The following is a 20,994-nucleotide window of genomic DNA, read 5'->3' on the forward strand; positions in this document are numbered from 1 at the left end:
CCAAAATATGCTCAAAATGTTGCAAGTAGAATGTTCTTCTTTTGTTATCATGAAACATTGGTACAATGTTATTTTGAGATCATTGTACAAACTTTAACTTTAACAACATTCCCAAAATATGCTCAAAATGTTGTAAGTAAAATGTTCTTCTTTTGTTTTCATGAAACATTGGGACAATGTTATATTGAGATCATTGTACAAACTTTAACTTTAACAACATTCCCAAAATATGCTCAAAATGTTGCAAGTAAAATGTTCTTCTTTTGTTTTCATGAAACATTGGGACAGTGTTATATTGAGATCATTGTACAAACTTTAACTTTATCAACATTCCCAAAATATGCTCAAAATGTTGTAAGTAAAATGTTCTTCTTTTGTTTTCATGAAACATCGGGACAATGTTATATTGAGATCATTGTACAAACTTTAACTTTATCAACATTCCCAAAATATGCTCAAAATGTTGCAAGTAGAATGTTCTTCTTTTGTTATCATGAAACATTGGTACAATGTTATTTTGAGATCATTGTACAAACTTTAACTTTAACAACATTCCCAAAATATGCTCAAAATGTTGTAAGTAAAATGTTCTTCTTTTGTTATCATGAAACATTGGTACAATGTTATTTTGAGATCATTGTACAAACTTTAACTTTAACAACATTCCCAAAATATGCTCAAAATGTTGTAAGTAAAATGTTCATCTTTTGTTTTCATGAAACATCGGGACAATGTTATATTGAGATCATTGTACAAACTTTAACTTTATCAACATTCCCAAAATATGCTCAAAATGTTGTAAGTAAAATGTTCTTCTTTTGTTATCATGAAACATTGGTACAATGTTATTTTGAGATCATTGTACAAACTTTAACTTTAACAACATTCCCAAAATATGCTCAAAATGTTGTAAGTAAAATGTTCTTCTTTTGTTTTCATGAAACATCGGGACAGTGTTATATTGAGATCATTGTACAAACTTTAACTTTAACAACATTCCCAAAATATGCTCAAAATGTTGCAAGTAAAATGTTCTTCTTTTGTTATCATGAAACATTGGGACAATGTTATTTTGAGATCATTGTACAAACTTTAACTTTAACAACATTCCCAAAATATGCTCAAAATGTTGCAAGTAGAATGTTCTAATTGTGTTAACTCGTCACATTAGAAGAATGTTTTATAAAGAACATTCAACATCTCATCTCTCAATGATATCCTCAAAACATTTTCCTAATGTGACAGAGAGAATGTTCTTCTTTTGTTATTATGAAACATTGGGACAATGTTATATTGAGATCATTGTACAAACTTTAACTTTAACAACATTCCCAAAATATGCTCAAAATGTTGCAAGTAGAATGTTCTTCTTTTGTTATCATGAAACATTGGGACAATGTTATATTGATATCATTGTACAAACTTTAACTTTAACAACATTCCCAAAATATGCTCAAAATGTTGCAAGTAGAATGTTCTAATTGTGTTAACTCGTCACATTAGAAGAATGTTTTATAAAAAACATTCAACATCTCATCTCTCAATGATATCCTCAAAACATTTTCCTAATGTGACAGAGAGAATGTTCTTCTTTTGTTATTATGAAACATTGGGACAATGTTATATTGAGATCATTGTACAAACTTTAACTTTAACAACATTCCCAAAATATGCTCAAAATGTTGCAAGTAGAATGTTCTTCTTTTGTTATCATGAAACATTGGGACAATGTTATATTGATATCATTGTACAAACTTTAACTTTAACAACATTCCCAAAATATGCTCAAAATGTTGCAAGTAAAATGTTCTTCTTTTGTTTTCATGAAACATTGGGACAATGTTATATTGAGATCATTGTACAAACTTTAACTTTAACAACATTCCCAAAATATGCTCAAAATGTTGTAAGTAAAATGTTCTTCTTTTGTTTTCATGAAACATTGGGACAATGTTATATTGATATCATTGTACAAACTTTAACTTTAACAACATTCCCAAAATATGCTCAAAATGTTGCAAGTAAAATGTTCTTCTTTTGTTTTCATGAAACATTGGGACAATGTTATATTGAGATCATTGTACAAACTTTAACTTTAACAACATTCCCAAAAAATGCTCAAAATGTTGCAAGTAAAATGTTCTTCTTTTGTTATCATGAAACATTGGGACAATGTTATATTGAGATCATTGTACAAACTTTAACTTTAACAACATTCCCAAAATATGCTCAAAATGTTGCAAGTAGAATGTTCTAATTGTGTTAACTCGTCACATTAGAAGAACGTTTTATAAAGAACATTCAACATCTCATCTCTCAATGATATCCTCAAAACATTTTCCTAATGTGACAGAGAGAATGTTCTTCTTTTGTTATTATGAAACATTGGGACAATGTTTTATTGAGATCATTGTACAACTTGTTACCTCAGAAACATTCCCAAAACATCCTTTGAATGTTGCAGTTAAAATGTTATATCTTAGTTTACATTTAACGTTATAGGAACATTTTTTAAAATGAGAAAACATCCTTAAAATATTCGTTAAACATTACATTCAAATGTTTTCTTCAGAACATTAACCAAACTTGTAGGGAATGTTAGCCAAAGTTCTAAGAACGTTCCCTGCTAGCTGGGATCCTATAATAAACATAAACTAATCTTGACAAACTATATATCATTTGAAAGCTTTCAAACTCTAGTTTTCATATTTGGTGAATGATTTTCAAAATAAATTAGAGAGGAGCTGTAATTTATCAATTTTCAACAAGAATATTTTCATATTCCTAAGGCGTGTTCAGACCTTTATTTTGAAATAGCAATGAACATGAAAAATCATGAAAGAATGGTTGAAACCTCAGTTTGTTTTCATGCCAAGAGTTCAAAAGATATCATCCATTCAATTATTTTAGAAAAAAAGATATTAAAATGTTTTTAATAACGCATATGGAAATGGAGGCGCCCTTATATGGGCAGTAATGGAGTCTGGTTGTCACCTAGTGAAAATGTTTGGTACTGCACCCAAACAAAATCTCACTGAAAGCTCATTTTTTGAGATATCAACCTAAAATTTGAAGCACAACTTATTCAGATTTTTGGCTTTGATTTTCTAGCAGTTTTAGAGTCGGCCAGGTTTTAAAAATATATATTTTATATAAAATATGAATAATTAAATTTTTTATATTGTACATTTTCATAAACTCAAACTTCTATAACTTTTTTTTTGTTTCACTTTCTTAATTTATTTCACTTCAACAAAAATCTGCCAAATGTCTTCTTTAAAACAAGACCAATTTTACGTCTATACTCCAAAGCATTCTTTAATTACAACCATTTAAAGTCGAAATGTGCATTTTCATGTATATTTAAAAAAGGGGGGGGGGTGACACTTAAAGGGTTAAATCCCAGTTGTGCAGGCGGGGGCATGTTGTAACACTTCGTTACAATGTGCCCCTATTAGAAATATGCTATTATATTCTATACTTTTATTAATTTTATTGAGAAAACGTGAGAAAAAGGTGAATAAAGACTGAGAGTCAATGTTCAGAAATGACTAATTATTTATTTGTTTTGAACTATGTTGTATAGCTGTGTTTTCCTGTGTTCGTAGTCAAAACTCAAAAATGAGTTTATATTTAATTATTAAAAATTGCCATTATTTTATATGAAAAAGTTTTTTAATTGTATTTTATTTAGAAAATATTTTAGTTTGTTTTGTATATTTTTTTTATTAGATCAGATAACATTTTAAGCTGTCATATGTCATGTTATGTGCCCCTCACATGTTACAATGTACCCCACCTATGGGGCATGTTGTCACATTTCACTTCCATTCTTTTGGGGTATATCGAGAAAAAAGTATTGTGATGAGGTTCAGTTCAGAAATAATGAGGAAGGAAGAAGACAGGGGTCGGCTTGAGCTGGGACGCTCGCTTTATTCACGTTTCTCATAAACAAAACAAAAGGTGCGCACAAAGCGCGTTCGCCGTGCACAAGCACAGCCACAAAACACAATAACTCAGAATTCTCTCAATGATTCTCTCAGGTTTCAGGTCTCAGGCTTATATCCGGTCTCTCCACGCCAATTACTGAAATCAGACACAGGTGTTCATCATCTGCACTTGACCTACTTACGCTCCGCTCTGCTCCGTCCTCTCTCTCCCGCTACAGACTCAGCAAAATCACGCCCCCCTCGCCACATACCCCCACCGCCCGACTCAGGCCGGGGAGCCATCCGGTCTGCAGCCTCCCCCCCCCTCCTCCTGGAGAGGAAGTCGGCTACAGCCATCTGTACACCCGGCCTGTGGATCACCTGAAATTTAAAGGGTTGTAAAGCTAGATACCAACGGGTGATCCGTGCGTTGGTATCTTTCATGCGGTGGAGCCACTGCAGGGGAGCGTGGTCCGAACAGAGGGTGAACTCCCGTCCCAGGAGGTAATAGCGGAGGGTGAGAACAGCCCATCTGATGGCCAAACATTATTTTTCTATGGTGCTGTACATCGTCTCTCTCTTAGAGAGCTTGAGACTGATGTACAGCACCGGCCGCTCTTCACCCTCCACCTCCTGGGACAGGACAGCGCCCAACCCCCTGTCCGACGCATCTGTCTGTAGAATAAAGGGGAGAGAAAAGTCCGGAGCATTTAAGAGTGGACCGCCACACAGAGCAGCCTTTATCTGGGTGAAAGCCTGCTGACACTGCTCCGTCCACTGAACCATATCTGGTGCCTCCTTTTTAGTTAGATCAGTCAGCGGGCTGGCAGTGTCCGAAAAATTGGGTACAAACCTTCTATAATAACCCGCCAGCCCCAGGAACTGTCTAACCTCCTTTTTGGTCTTGGGTCTTGGACAAGTCGCAACTGCTGCCGTCTTGTCAATTTGTGGACGCACCTGTCCATGACCCAAGTGAAAGCCCAGATATCTTACTTCCACCCGCCCAATTGCACACTTCTTCGGATTGGCCGTGAGCCCAGCTCTTCTAAGCGTCTTCGGGACAGCTCGCAAATGCTGCATATGTCGCTGCCAATCACCAGTATAGATGATGATATCATCTAGGTATGCAGCGGCATATGCAGCATGCGGCCGGAGAATTCTGTCCATCAGATGCTGAAAGGTTGCCGGAGCCCCAAACAATCCGAACGGAAGAGTAACAAATTGGTGTAATCCGAACGGCGTTGTGAAAGCTGTTTTTTCTTTGGTCATGGGAGACAAGGGGATCTGCCAATAACCCTTAGTTAAGTCCAGTGTCGAATAAAAACGAGCAGTACCTAGTCGATCAAGCAATTCATCAACCCTAGGCATTGGATATGCGTCGAATTTCGACACAGCATTCACCTTTCTGTAATCCACACAGAACCGTACTGAGCCGTCCGTTTTAGGAACTGAAACTATCGGGCTCGCCCAGTCACTGTTGTATTCTTCTATCACTCCCATTTCTAGCATCGCTTCTAATTCACTTTGAACTACTTTTTTCTTGTGTTCTGGTAGTCTATACGGCCGGCTGCGAACAACCACGCCCGGCTCAGTCTCAACATGGTGCTGAATGAGATTTGTTCGAGTGAGAGGTGGTCTCCTCCAGGGGCCAGAGCGAGAGATTGAGATTTTGAATTCACTTCTGGACCGAGATCCTCCTCCCCACTCACTACCGTTGCCAGCATCACTGATTCTGCCTCAGACCATTTTTTTAGCAGGCTGAGGTGATATATTTGATGTGCTCCGCCCCTATCCGTTCGAGCTACCTCATAGTTGAGATCAGCAACTCGCCGTGTGACCTCGAAGGGTCCTTGCCACTTCGCGAGTAATTTTGAGCTAGAAGTAGGGAGTAATACAAGCACTTTATCTCCCGGTGTAAATTGACGCAGTCTAGACCCCCTGTTGTACAACCGACTCTGCTTGTCCTGTGCCTGTAACAAATTCTCCATTGATAGCCGCCCCAAAGTGTGAAGTTTTGTTCTCAGGTCCATGACATATTGAATTTAATTTTTGCTATTAGAAGGTCCGTCCTCCCAAGTCTCTCTAAGGACATCCAACACCCCACGGGGCTGACGTCCATAGAGAAGCTCGAAGGGGGAAAACCCCGTGGAGGCTTGCGGGACCTCCCGTACAGCGAACAAGAGGGGTTCTAGCCACTTATCCCAATTTTTGGCGTCTTCATGTACGAACTTACGAATCATGGATTTTAAACTGTTCAACCAACCCGTCTGTTTGAGGGTGATAGACGCTGGTTCGAATCGATTTAATGCCCAATAACTCGTAAAGTTCGCGAATAGTACGTGACATAAACGCCGTGCCCTGATCGGTGAGAATTTCTTTCGGAAATTGCATAGTCCACCAGGACCAATGCAAAGCGATGTCCTCGCGCTGACCGTTCTAATGGCCCGATGAGGTCCATACCAATTCGCTCGAAGGGGACCTGCATTAATGGTAGGGGGCACAATGGTGCTTTTGGGGTGGCCGGTGGATTTACCAACTGACATTCACGACAAGAATGCACCACCTGCGCACATTCTCGTGAATGCCCGGCCAAAAGAACCGGGCCATGAGACGGTTTAGTGTAGCCGTTTGTCCTAAATGCCGGGCCATTGGATTACAATGAGCCGTCTGGAAAAGCATTTCCCGACGGCTTTTAGGTATCAGTAACTGTGTTGTATCTTGTTTTGTCTGGGCGTCTTGGGTCACCCGATACAACTTATCTTTTAAAATTGAAAAATAAGGATAGGAGAGTGGTTGATCAGGATGAAGAAGCTGACCGTCGATAGAATGAACCTGATCAAATGCATTTTTCAGCGTTTCATCCTGGGACTGTTCCAGGGGAAAATCATCATGCTCAGGGAGGATGTTTCGCTCCAGAGCACTCTGTTCCCCAGAAACAGGCTCCAGAGGTTCCGGCTCAGCTTCTCCCAACTGTGCAACCGCTATTCTACTCTCATCCCTTTTCCCCAAAGAGGCATCCGAACATAAATACCCCAATAATTTATTAAATGAGGGCCAATTAGTACCCAAAATGATCGGATGCCGGAGGTGCGGGTTAACTGCCACCTCTATTCTATGCTTTTCTCCCCTAAATTTAATATCCACAGGCAAAATAGGATACCTCACCACTTCCCCGTGCACACACCGAACCTTAACCATGCGGCTATTATCCAATGCCCTAGGTTCAATCAGGCTTTGATGAATGGAGGATTGGTTACATCCTGAATCCACCAAAGCCTGATATGTACCCCCCCTTGATACTCACTGGTATTTGGTATAGGCCAGCTTGATCGAGGGCAGCCTCTGGCGCGTCGGGGACCCGGATCAATGTCCCCACCTCCATCACCGGACATCGGTCAATGAAATGTCCTGGGTCCCCACGGCGCCAGCAGGCCGGCCCAGACTTTACCGCCGCCCTGGCGGCGGGAAGCGGGTCAAGCGATTGGCGTGGAGAGAGCGGTGTTGGACTTGGTGGTGTGAAGAATCCCGTGGTCGAGCTCCCTCCCCTGGGAGGAGCCCTGGGCGCAGCTGTTGGCTCTGCCGAATAGCCCGTTGGCACGCTTGAGGATGGCACGCTTGAGGTCCCGGTAGACCAGGAGATTTTGGACTGGCAGTTGGTGTGCGGCTATCTGCGCTTCTCGTGACAGCAGAGGGATAAGCCGCATTGGCCAGTCCTCGGTGGGCCATCACCGATCCTCTGCCGATTTCTCAAATAAGTCCAGAAATGCCTCCGGATCATCCTGAGGACCCATCTTGTTGAGCGGCAGAGGGGATGGACTTTCTTTAGATGAGGGGATGGCCCGAACCTCCCGGTCTACCCAGCTCCGGAACAGCTCGCGGTCTTCATGCTGGGATCGGAGGAGCGCCTCAAAGCATTTATCTTGCTCCTCCTTGATCGCCAGCAGGTGTTGGTGTTGCTCTTGGTAAAGACCGGCGAGCGACTGGATGATGTCCGCAAATGGCGTACCTGGCGGGGACTGCATTTCGGCTCTAGTGTGATGAGGTTCAGTTCAGAAATAATGAGGAAGGAAGAAGACAGGGGTCGGCTTGAGCCGAGCCCCGCCCCCCTTAGTTACTGTTGCTACGTCCGACAAACAAATGGTCAAACACGACCAGCGCGACAGATTGCCATGACGGGAAGAGGTATACCTGTGCGTGTCAGTGACCTTCTTTGGAGCAATACCTCCGCGATATCCTCCAGATCGAGGCAAAAGGGGTTACAGTATGCAGTGGAGGGATATATTCAAAATATAAAAATACGCAATGAAGGAGACACGACTACTATCTACGTCTCTATTGAGGTTAATGCTTACCGGTGTTCATACACATCATTTGTGATATGACAAAGAACAAGGAAACAAGTGTTTAAAAAGCATTGAAAGACACTCACTGTTGTGTTTTGTGTGAAAGAAAAAACTGTCTCTGAAAATAAAAGTGCGTTCAGCAATAATTTCTTATGTGTGTTTTTTTCACATAACACTATGACTACCGCTGCAAAACACATGGGAGTTAATGTTAACGTTATATTCTCGATGCTGTAGTTTATTTTATCAGTCACAGTATATCATTAATCAAGCTTAATTTGACTTTTCAACTACAATTAGGCAGGGTGAACTGAAAGCTTTTCCAATCTTTTAGCTATATATCATTGACAAAAGTATGTGGTGCATTTTCTTCCAAAAATGATTTTCTTTCTCAAATTCATGCTTCAAGTTGACAAAGCACAATAAACGAAAATCACACAATAACTGTTTAACCAGACATAGCCTTAATTTGCATCTAAATAACTTTCATTGATTGTCTTTCATAATGAACTTACCATAATATTTATTAGGGGGGTAACGGATCACAAAAATTGCGGTTCAGACCATAATATTTTTTAGTGGGGCAACAGATCATAAAACTCGCGGTTCAGACAATATTATGTTTTTTGAGTTACAGATAGGATAGTTTTTCAGATCAGAAAAAAAAAAAAAAAAAAAAACTTTAAGTAGCCATCGATACCACAGTCAGCAGACGTATTTATGCTTCGTAATGTTCGACACATTTAACTGGGAGTGGGGCCGTCCACACTGTCTTATCCATTATAGGCACTGCTCATGTTGTGTTTTCGGCTTTGGGAATGGAAAGAACACAACTCCTCCAGACAATCTCTAGTGTCCGATTTACAAACAACGTGGGCGCACCGCTTCACCATCTTGCTTGGAGTCAATGCTTGTCGGACCTGCTCACATAGTAACGGTTGCTATGATGTGTGATTGGACAATGGCCGTTTTGGGGGAGGGGCCGGCGAAAGGTCAATTGTAGTAGACGTGGGAAATTAATGTGGGAAAAAATAAATACTCTGAACCATAAGTAGATTTACACAAACTGAGAAAGTCAAAAAGCGTTACTTTGTGCACCGCTCTCCCCTACTAGTGCCTGAATTTATGACCTATAGGGAGCTGAATGAGTCCCAACTTCAGCTGGTTGTTTCTCAACCAGGTGCAGAGAGTATTGTGAGTGTAGAACAAAATAAACATCAACATAATTCCACAACCTCGGAGCCACTACGTTTTAAAATTTTAAATCATAAAAAAAAATCATAAAGCATATTTTGCAACATTCTGAATTTTGTTAAAAACGTTCTTCTTGAAATTCATAAAATCCTCACCAAATCTTCAGATGATGATGGCAAAAATTGGTTTCACTGCCATAGAAGGCCAGAATATTTGCGTGCCGACACATTTTGCAAATATTTAAACGTCTGTTTTTAAACTGCCTGTAAACTATCACAAATAATGTAATCTCTATTATCAGTGATTGTCATGGATCACACATAAGAAAGGTTTTGTTTGTCTTGTGCACACCTTTTCTCAGTTCCCTTGTATTTTAACAGAAAACACATCTCTGAACATATTTGTTTTTAGATTATATCATATTACAGTGTTTTACATAAGCAGATAACACATTAGAGATGTTATACGTGACATGTGTTATCACAAGATTGACATCATGTAGTAAAGTCTTATTTACATTTCCTTTGATTATGCCACCTGGAGGGGTGGTATACAATTTTGGACACTGTGTTGGTTTTTTGTAACCGCATGTGGTTAGATTAAAGCAATGTTGTAAAGTCCATGAACAATTGTGAGGGCTAGTATAATTATCCATATTTGCCTCACATTTTCCCACACAGTATGTTCCTTCTTTTCGGCCAGTCCAAACAAATGTTTTCAAATTATTGTTCGATACCTTATTTGTTAGATTGAAAAGAAGTTCAGTAAACTTTAAATGTGTATTGTTATGTGTTGTAGTGTGTGTGCACCTATATGTGGTTGGTTGGAGGTCCCTAGTGGAATAACAATTTTTTGGATCTCCTCCATGGTTGTTATTTTCATATAGTGTGTGCATGTTACTAATATTTGAATCTGGGAATTCTTCGAGTTGGTACCAGGCGGTTATGTTGTGGTGAAATTTTGGTGCGCGTGTGTAGCTTGTAAGGTTTTTGTCTGGAAGATGGGTAGAACCTGTCTTACAGCATATTTTTGTTACACAATTTGGTTCCGGTGCTAATCTGGGGGGCCATACGACTATTTCTTTGTATGTGACTGGAATGTATGATGTGGATGGCCCCTTAATATATTTCCATACCCATCTACCGCACCCTAGGGTGTGTGCGAGTGTGACTCGTTGTCCCAATTCGATGCAGGTGGGTCCGGACACCGTCCTGGCATCTGGCCTCCATGGAATTGCGATGACTGTCCTATGAAGGAAAAAGATCATAATTAATTCACTGAACCTTTGAACCGTTTACATTGGGACATGTGGTACCATCTTAATTTTCCTCTGATGGTCACGGCCACACAACTGTTGCAAACAGCTTTAATTTCATAGGGCCCGTGCCATCTAGGGGAAAATGCGTTTTGTTTTACAAAAACGCGTACCATCACAATGTCTCCTTCTGAAAATGTTGTTTCAGAGGTTGGGTTAAATTGTGCATAATTTATCAGGTCTGACTGTTGTTGTTTCAGTCCAGCCTGGGCGTGCAGCACCTTCAGCCTTTCTTGCAATTGCACCAACACCGTCTGCTGAGTTGCGAGCATGAGGGGCCCCAGGTCTGCTGGGGAAATTTCTGGATCAATGGGTAACTTCATCACCCTTCCAGTCATAAGCTCATATGGGCTGATGCCTGTAGCTTTTGATGGGGTTGCTCGCAGCACAGTCAGAACAGTGGGTAAAGCATCACTCCACTTGTTTTGGTGTTGAGCTATTTGCTTAGCAATATTTTCTTTGATGGTGCGGTTCGCACGTTCAACCATACCAGAGCTTTGCGGCCTGTATGGGATGTGAAATTTTTGCTTGATGTTCAGCATTTTGCACATATTTTTCATGACTTGTCCAGTAAAGTGAGTCCCCTGATCTGATTCAATTTGAATGGGTGCTCCCCAAAGAGGGATGATTTGGTTCGCCATCACACGTGCCACGGTGTTTGCTGTATTATTGCGAGTGGGAATTGCTTCAACCCATTTTGAGAATTTATCAATTATCACGAGACAATAGCGATACCCTCCCTTGGCACTGGGAAGCGGACCAATGAAATCCAATTGTAAGGACTCCCAGGGCTCTTTTGGTGGTTCTGGTCTGCATAGGTTTGTTCGACCTAACTTTCCCTGGTAAATTGTCGCACACACCAGACAGGCATAGCACCATCTTTCAATGTCAGCTGCCATTCCTTGCCACCAAAACTGTTTTTGTATCAACTGTGCTGTTTTTGTTGCCGATACATGCGCATAATCATGATATAATTTGATTACTGGCTTTTGGAGGGCTTCTGGAACGACAAATTTTCCATCTCGGATTACTATGCCTTCAATTATGTTCACCATCTGATCATGTTTCAAGTGTGGTACAAGTTCTCCATCAGAGACCCACAGATCTTGTTGATACTGTTTGAGGTCGATGGGTGTGACTTGTGCAGCACTTGCTACAGAAACAGAGGTTGTCTCGTTTTGCCAACAGTCGCCTTTCACTGCTGCCAGCTTTGCCAATTGGTCAACAATGTTATTGTTTCTTTCGTGCACATCTGGATTTTTGTTAATGTGCGCGCGCACTTTTACCACGGAAATGGAGTTCTCTCGCGCTTGTACAGCTTGCCATATCGCAGTTATGGTGTTGAAATGTTTTATGGCCGTTCCGGCAGAAGTGAGGAATTTTCTCAATTGCCATTGTGCCATAAAATCAGTTACGACGCCGAAAGAATAACGACTGTCAGTGTGCACGCAGAGCAGTTCAGGGTGTGCCTTGATTGCTTCTTGCAATGCAATGAGTTCAGCTTCTTGTGCGGATATGTTAGCTGGTAGTTTAAACAACAATTGCCGTTTAGCATCTGTCTCGGGAAGATGAGGGGTCCACACTGCACAGCCAGTATAGAAATGACCATTTTGACAGAATCGAGAACCATCAATATATACATGCACTTGGTCTGGAAGTGGCTCGTCATGGACAAGGCTTTGTGCCTCTTGTTTGGGCTGGCATGTGTGCGGGTGTCCCTCAACATCCCGGAGCAGATGTGTCAAAATTTGTGTGTTTTTTGTTGTGATTTCGCGCGCTTGAATGTCTGCTAGCCATCTCGCTAATCTTTGGGAGGAAACTCCCTTTATTAGGCCCTGTAACAGCATTCGCACAGGCGTGTGCATTGTGTGTATAACTACAGATTGGAAACCTACAATGGGTTCTGTTGTTTTAAACATCCAATGCACCGCAAGCACATGCTGTGTACATGGGTCGAATCCTTGTTCGACCAGAGATTTTTTCCGGTTGTAGTAAGCGATTGGACGCAGTTTTCCTCCATATTCCTGAGCTAAGACTCCGCTTAATGTAATTTCATGCGCGTCTACTTGAATGTGGAAAATTTTTGATGGGTTGGGCAAACCCAGGGCGGGCGCGGCGTCAAACGAGAAGACCACTGGTCTTCTCGTTTGACTTTAATAGACCAAAAAACATTTTTGATGTCAAGCACTGTGAACCACGAAGCATTGGTTGAAACTTGTGATAAGATTGTAGCTGGATTTGCCACTATAGCTGTTGCTTTAGGCAGAACTTTCACGAGTTCACATCTACATATAATTAATACAATGAGTTTATGCGTATTTGGCGTGCTGTCCGGGGGGAGGGCTCCGAGCTCGGAGTTAGGCCCGAACCCAAAGTACTCCCTCCAGTTGGTAAGTGTAGATGGAACTGGAAGTGTAGATGGAACTGGAAGTGAGGAGATGGGGTGGAGGAGGGATGCTGACAAACTTTCAATGAACAGAGATAGGTCTGCTGTGAATTTATACTCTGTCATTGAGTTGATTACTGATTAATCTCCAGCTGTGCATAATTTGGTTAATTATCTGAACCTGCTCCTCCCGAACTTTGTTAAATAAAACCTCATTTATTGAGACGCTGATAATAAATGCAAAGACGCCATTTACGTTAGGTTTTGGAACTGGTAAACACGGAGAATTTGTAGTTGAACAGCATCGCCGAACTATGCCTCTAATCTCAAGCTGTTTCACTATCTCATGAACAGCGACCTCTGCTCTCTGGCTTAATGCGATATTGTTTTTGTGGGGGAGGGGGCTCTCCCTCAATGCAAATTTCAAAATCAACGAGGCCGCAGTCGTGTTCATGATTAGCCCAAACGTCGCTGTGTTTGTTGATGAGAAGTTGAATTGGATCTGTGTTGGATATGGACATAATGTTTGCCCTGCCTTGAGGCAGGCATTTCTTTGCCGTTTTGTTTGTTTGTACTTCAATTTGTTTTTCAAAGCAATGAATTACAAATCCATGTTTTCTCATAATGTCCATATCCAATACAGTTCCTTCACTGTTATCTGGTAAATACCAGAATTGTTCGTTTAGCACTACCATGCCTAAATCGAGTTGGACTGATTTTGTTTGAGTTGCTGTCATCAAAGTATCGCCTATACCTTTAATTTGAATTGTTCGCGTGCTTAGTGGTAACGGAATGTTTGTACAAGAGCAAGCGGCTCCGCTATCAATAAGAATGTTAACTAACCGGCCTCCAAGGTTAGCTCTTATTTTGATTCGGTTTCCGCTTGTGATAATGCTTCCTATAGCAACGGAGGCCACGCACCCCTATTGGGGATTGTTATATTTCGCCAATAGGATAGCGAGATCTGCCTGCAAGTTTTTGTAAGGGCCGTCCTGGTTCGTCGATCGTTCTTCAATTTGTTTTGAGCTATTCTCTGAAGGATTATTTTCTGAAATCAAATTCCCTAAGCGTCTGAGAATTTCGTTGTCATTTTTGGAATGCGTTTTTTGATTGATCTGCTCTCTTTTTAGCTTGAAGCAGCTCTGAATAGTATGGCCAGTTTTCTTGCAATAAACCATTGCGTTTTCTTGCTAACCATTGCGTTGTTGAAACAGAACGAGCTTTGCTTTGCTTGAGCCTAGTTTCTATTTTGGAAGCTCAATCCACCAGTGACCGGTAGGTATTTTCAGATGGATCGGCTCCATGAACGAGCGCCTGCTGTATATGAGGGCCTGCATTATTTTTCATCGTCTTAGTAAAAGTCCATCCTTACAGGTAAAATAAAAATATTTTTATTTTGCCATCTTCGAGCCCCCCTTCTTGAATAGCCTATATTGGGCCTATACCTTTCTGCTGCTGAAAGAACGTAACTGTATAGGCCAACATTACAGTATTTATTAATCTTTGTTAATGTAAGTTAATGAAAATACAATTGTTCATTGTTAGTTCATGTTAGTATAAGTGCATTAACTAATGTTAAGAGATACAACTTTTGATTTTAATATTGTATTAGTAAATGCTGAAATTAACATTAAGAGTAAGTTGGACATCTTTTTCACAGTGCATATTCTATAATTCTAATCTTGAAACAATACTACCTTTTTTATGTTAACATTTATTTTCTTTTATTCTTACCACTAATATTTTTGGACAGGAGACCACAGAATTTGGGAAAAAGAAAGAAAAATGTTTTTCCTCAAAATAAACTGGAATGATAAACAATTTTTTAATTCCTGCTTTGAATTGTGTTCTAAGTCGCAGAAATCACAATCTGTGTGCAAAGAAAATATTTTCATATGAAGAATGATCACTGAGCAACATGGGACTCATTCAGCTCCCTATAGGTCATAAATTCAGGCACTAATAGACTTTTTAATAGATTTTTTTCCTTTAAAAGGCAAGACAAAATAGTAAAAAGCACATTTGACTATTTAATTCATGCAATTGTGAAAAAATTGGCAAAAAAAAAAAATGCAAAAAAGTGTTTAATCATATTTGGTTTGACTTCGGCCAATAATTTTCATTTTGGTGTATTCCTACCTGGTAGAGAGAGTTTGAGTTTAAATGTTTTACAGGCTTAGCCTCTCAGCGACTATTGGCTGCCGCTATATGATATAATCTAAAAATAAATATGTTCGGTGATGTGTTTTCTGTTACAATACAAGGGAAATGAAGCTAGCGCAAGTTCTGCCAGGAAGACTCAATCGTTCGCGTCATTAATTACCTCCTCATCTATCCAATTATATCACTTACTGTAGCTTAAAAGGGCAGCGCTTACACATGTCTGAGTTCGCAGATGCTGTCACTCCAGTACCTCCATCCTCCCCGCCTCCACCAAGATGGGATCTTTCCTCCAACTCCTCTACTCAACCAAGCTGGGTCCTCCCTCTATCAACCCCAACACCATCAGTCAGGCTATCCCTTCCATCCTGAAGACTTCAGATGTCTTTCCTCCATCCACCCCACCACCACCAGACGGCCCCTTTCCTTACTCCGCCGGGGGGTGAGCGGCGCCCCCGCCTTCGTCTTCAGGCGGGACTCGCAGATTCAGTACCCTCTGAATGCGAGTTATGAACGGGGCCTACGCCAAAGAACCTGATTGCTTGCTGAGCTCCTAAATAAATGTTATTGTTACAGTATTAATTCTCCCGAGTCTTTCTGGTAGAACTGAGAAAAGGTGTGCACAAGACAAACAAAAACTTAACTTATGTGTGATCCATGATAATCACTGATAATAGAGATTACATTATTTGTGATAGTTTACAGTGTCGGCACGCAAATATTCTGGCCTTCTATGGCAGCGAAACCAATTTTTGCCATCATCATCTGAAGATTTGATGAGGATTTTATGAATTTCAAGACAAAATTCAGAATGTTGCAAAATTTGCTTTATGATTTTTTTTTTATGATTTAAAATTTTAAAACGTAGTGGCTCCGAGGTTGTGGAATGCTCTTCCTCAAGACATCTGTCAAACATCCACCATTCTCTCCTTCAAAAACACATTTTTTATCCGAACATTACTCTTCAGCTCACAGTCTGTAAATTCTACATTTTTATTGATATGCTATTTGTTTGAATCCCTCTTTGTTTGTATCTTTAACCTAACTTTGTAAGGGACCTCTGTATATTAGGCCTTCTTTCTGCCCTTGGTATGTGTATTGTGCTTTTATGTTGATGTTTATTTTGTTCTACACACACAATACTCTCTGCACCTGGTTGAGAAACAACCAGCTGAAGTTGGGACTCATTCAGCTCCCTATAGGTCATAAATTCAGGCACTAGTATTGCACTGACTCACTACACACTGGGACACTGATGGCTCTATTTCCAGTGAAATGGCAATGTCCTCGTTGTACAAAAATTAACTACTGGCATTTATGAACAACAGCAGCACAGACATCTTTCTGATATTATTTGTTTATGTTATTTAAAAGTACATTATGATAAATACTTTGTTACATATTGTAAGAGATCCACTGAGGCAAGTTGAAGTCAGAATGTGAACAAAACGATAACTAAACTGAAGATGAAAGTCATGAACAGCGGTAACGGAACAATACGAGACAAGAGACAATGGGAACATGAGGGCTATATAGACACATGGACTAATCACTAAACAAGATAAACCTGTGCACAATCAAGACAATAAATTAATGACAACATAGGACACATGACAAGGGGAGCACATGACAAAACCAGGACTACAAAATAAAAGAACCCTGCACAAAACCCAAAACAAACCATACCGGCAAAATTTCAGCCATGAATTAATAAATAAATAAATGTCGGTCTAGATTATGTACATTACCTGTCTAGCTAGGTACGTTTATGCTAACCGAATAAAATACATAATTAAGTATGTTGTGTATTGAGTTGGTTTAAGTGATTGTTTCGCACTTCAGAATTTCTATCAAGGGAACATAGGCTGCACCCGAAATTGCATATTTCCCTACTATATGGAAGGAAAACAGTATGTGACAAAAGAAGTATGTCTGAATTCACAGTACTCATAAAAGAGTAGGCAAAAAGTACTGCATGATCTACTGTTTCTGGTGTTGTAAACTATTTCAGCAAAACCAGGAGACGTTTGGGATACGTTCAAGAAGTTATATTCTTTATTGAGGACGTTTCTGCAGTTCTTCCAAACAGTCTGACTAATGTAGTTAGTTAAAAGTTACCTTATAGGGATTTCAATGGGCTGTCCTTAAAGGTGCTGACCATGCACACAGCCTTAGTTAGGGATGACCACTAAATCTAATCATCTAAAGACAATAGAGGCAATTGCCAGTAAATTGATGCCATCATGTTCACCTTGAATGCCCAATACAGTGTAATTCACCTTAGTTTTTCATGTGATGTTATATAAGGAAGTAGGATCAGCAGATCTAAAACATATTCTTAAATTTGAATCCTTCACTGGCAAGATTCTGAAGAGTGCATACTGGAGAGGATTTGTGAATTGCAGTGAAGCAACACAACATAATGACAACATGGCAGATTCAGTATGTCATCCATACTACACACATTCATACTATATAGAACATAAGTACTTATTTAAAATAAGTACTTACTCAAGAGAGTATGTGATTGTGGATGCAGCCATAGTGAGCATTGATGCTCTTGGTTTTCACAGTGCGTTGTAGGACTTTTCAGGGAGCGAAAGTTTCAGTGCACTGGAAGGAGTTTTGCCATTGAGACAGACTCCCTGATCAGTGCCCTGACTATTGAACTAGGGAACTGATTGAGACGCACCCAACATACACTGGCGGACTCGTTAGGCCGTCAAAAGGTATATTGGCCAGGTTAAATATAGTTCCAGTGACAAAGCAGCCTACTGTAGCCCTAACCATGGCCGCAAACAAGTGTGCTGTTGTGCTCAGTACATCTCGTCCTGATCAACTTCTGTTGCTGTATTCCATTGGGTTTGATATAGAGTTTGATGTTCAATATTTTCATAATGTAGGTGTCACGGTCATGGCTGTAATGAAGTGCACGACGAAGGAAATACTCAAAATAAATCTTTAATCCAAGAATTAAAACAATGACCAGGAGAATAACCACAAACACAGCCACAAAACACTTAAATACACTGGCAAACCAAGGAGCTAACAAGATAATTAAGACAGAAGAGAATGAATTCACAGAATGAATTAGAAACACACATTAGGAATTCTTAAACAGGCTCCATTCACAAAAATGTTTTGGATGTTTTTAAAAGCTTATACAAAATAAAGTGACAACAATTTGTAATTTATACCATATTAAACATTTAATGTGGGAAATATCCCTTATGAACCCTTATTTATCTACTAGAAATATTTAAAATACTTAAAAATAAATATTTAGTTTATTAACATTTAAATTTCTACAGGCTTATCATATCTCATTGTCCAATATTTGAAATTTATTTCATGTGAACAAAAGTGTACATACCAAACAATCACATCCTGTTTCATTCTCGTGACTTTAAGTACACATTCAGTGACATTAAGTATAAAAGCAGGGCTCTTTTTGGAACTTCACAAAAACTTCCTCTGAGATTCAACTATCTGTAAATCAAGGTGAGTTTTTGGAACAGAAACCTACTGAATAACTTTTACATTTTTAATTTTTAAAAATGTTTAAAGTATCTTTGTGCTTTGTCTTTAAAATGCATTGAGAATCCACAGTGTTCAGCATATGAGAACAGACATTTAACCTTTCCTGCTTATTCATTTTAGGTTCATTTCAGGTTCATGATGGCAATGCTGAGAAGTCTAATTCTTCTTTTCATTATCTTCTCCATGGGAAATGCAGAAGGTAACATTTACAACCTTAAACATTTAATTGTAAAACCCCTATAGTTAAAAGAGCATTTTGGAAATGTACACTATTCCATTTACTAATATTTGCATGATTAATGAGGGATTTACCGTAATTTCAGCACATAATCACACAAACATAAAATAAGCTACATAAAATAATAAAAAATAAAAACATTCTTTGCTGTGAGTATTACAAAATCCCTATAACATTTATGTACTGGATGCACAATACATTTAGTTGAAAAATGCCCCTGTGGATGGACAAACTTTGGACTCCGGTGCTACAAGTACTTCCCTCAGTCGGTTAACTGGAACACAGCAGAGGTAATGTATTAGTTACAACAAGGTGATTTGGACAACACTTTTTATTGGGTGTATTTAACTACATCTAAATAAATAAATAAATAGTTTGGTACAATGTACTTAATGTGTTGATGTAAAACACTTTTGCTGCTATTGAGGTGGGATATGGGTTAAGGACAGGTTATTAGGGACAGGTTTGATGGTATGGTTTGGTTTAAGGGTGGGTTAAGGTGTAAGGGACGGATCAACAGTGTAATCATAGATCTAATTACAGAAATTGATTACAGCTGTATTAATTGGATGCAATTTTTTTTAATATAAGTCCAATGCAAAAACATGCATGTACACAATAAGTGCACAGAATCAAATGATTAATTTAAATGTTAGTACATATTAAATACACTTCATATAAAGTTATTTTTTTTGTTAAGTAAAACTTTTCTGCAAATAAATAATACAGAAAACTGATACTGATCAAATAATCAATCAGAGCAGTCTTGTTTACTAAATTACTAAAATGTAGTTTAAAAAAATTTCTGCTAAAAGATTAGATTTTATATTGACAAAAAAAATCTTTCTCTTCAGAAAAACTGTCAAGCTCTTGGTGCGAATCTTGCATCTGTGCATAGTAAACCGGAAAATGATTTCCTGCTGAGTCTGTTGCCTTCTCCTTCCACATTATTGTGGGTTGGTGGTCATGATGGTGAACAAGTAAGTTAAAGTGTGCCCTAAAGAGACCCATTTGTTTGTCTAAACTGAATTTCTGCTTGAAACAGTAAATGCAATGTTTCTAATGAAGATGGTTTGACTTCAAAGCCAAACTTAATTAGCTTCTTACTTAAGTCTGACTACAGTAGTGCACTTTTTGTATTCATTCTCTTCACTCATTAGGACGGACAGTGGTTGTGGAGTGATGGATCTGTGAATGCTGACTTTACCAGCTGGTGCTCTGGAGAACCTAACAATTATCGTGGTCCCGAGAACTGTTTGGAGATCAACTGGAACTGTGAGAATGCACTTTTTACATTTTAATATAATTTACAATACTATAATTTCATATTATATGGTAACATGAAGTGACTCATTTGGATTTCACAAAGTGCCTTAAGTTGAATATTCTATTTTATTTTGATTCTAACAACACTATAATGATCAGAATAACTTATTTCATTATTCCACCCTACAGACAAACGTTGCTGGAATGATGAGTCCTGTTCACTCTCAAAGAACTATGTTTGTGTTGTGGACATGTGAGATCATATGCAGTCATCCTGTTCCACATGTACTTTGATTGTACTACATTTACTTTATCTGATCTTATATTTACAAAAATGTTATTCTGAAATCAAATCTCTTATAAACTTTAATCTCCTCTCAATATTTTCTCTGTAACACTCCTCAGTTTAATAAAAGCATTGATGAAGCAAATCATATGCACTGTGGACAATCAAATTAATGTATATAAAAATATAAGTATATTGCACTGCAAGGTTTGAGGATATGGTTAGTGGAATGGCATTAAATGAAATCATCATCAGGGAAGGGGTTAAAGCAAGCTGCACACAGCAGCTTCATCATTGACAAACACTAAAGACGTCTGTTTCCGACAATGGATTGTAA

The 20,994-nt window shown here is 39.1% G+C and overlaps 2 protein-coding genes across 2 annotated transcripts in view; one reads left to right on the top strand and one right to left on the bottom strand.

Annotated features, from left to right (window-relative positions):
• The window catches only part of LOC307168281 (GDP-L-fucose synthase-like), a 553,698-nt gene that overhangs the window by 432,065 nt on the left and 100,639 nt on the right, over positions 1-20,994 (bottom strand). The window lies entirely within an intron of this gene.
• LOC307168289 (ladderlectin-like) lies at positions 18,994-20,804 on the top strand. The gene is made up of 5 exons (XM_079888059.1): positions 18,994-19,066; positions 19,310-19,395; positions 19,960-20,085; positions 20,266-20,380; positions 20,561-20,804. Exons 1-5 carry the CDS (start codon positions 19,003-19,005, stop codon positions 20,626-20,628), a joined length of 459 nt encoding a protein of 152 aa, XP_079744185.1. The 5' UTR covers positions 18,994-19,002; the 3' UTR covers positions 20,629-20,804.

This window comes from Squalius cephalus (assembly GCF_949319135.1).
Source record: "Squalius cephalus genome assembly, chromosome: 12".
Taxonomy (NCBI): domain Eukaryota; kingdom Metazoa; phylum Chordata; class Actinopteri; order Cypriniformes; family Leuciscidae; genus Squalius; species Squalius cephalus.

Bases quoted from the DNA above. Each gene is read 5' to 3' on its own strand.
- LOC307168289 (XM_079888059.1), top strand. From the start codon at position 19,003: ATGATGGCAATGCTGAGAAGTCTAATTCTTCTTTTCATTATCTTCTCC. The intron at 19,067-19,309 runs GTAACATTTACA...CAATACATTTAG, and splicing joins CTCCATGGGAAATGCAGAAG to TTGAAAAATGCCCCTGTGGA. The intron at 20,086-20,265 runs GTAAGTTAAAGT...TTCACTCATTAG, and splicing joins GTGGTCATGATGGTGAACAA to GACGGACAGTGGTTGTGGAG.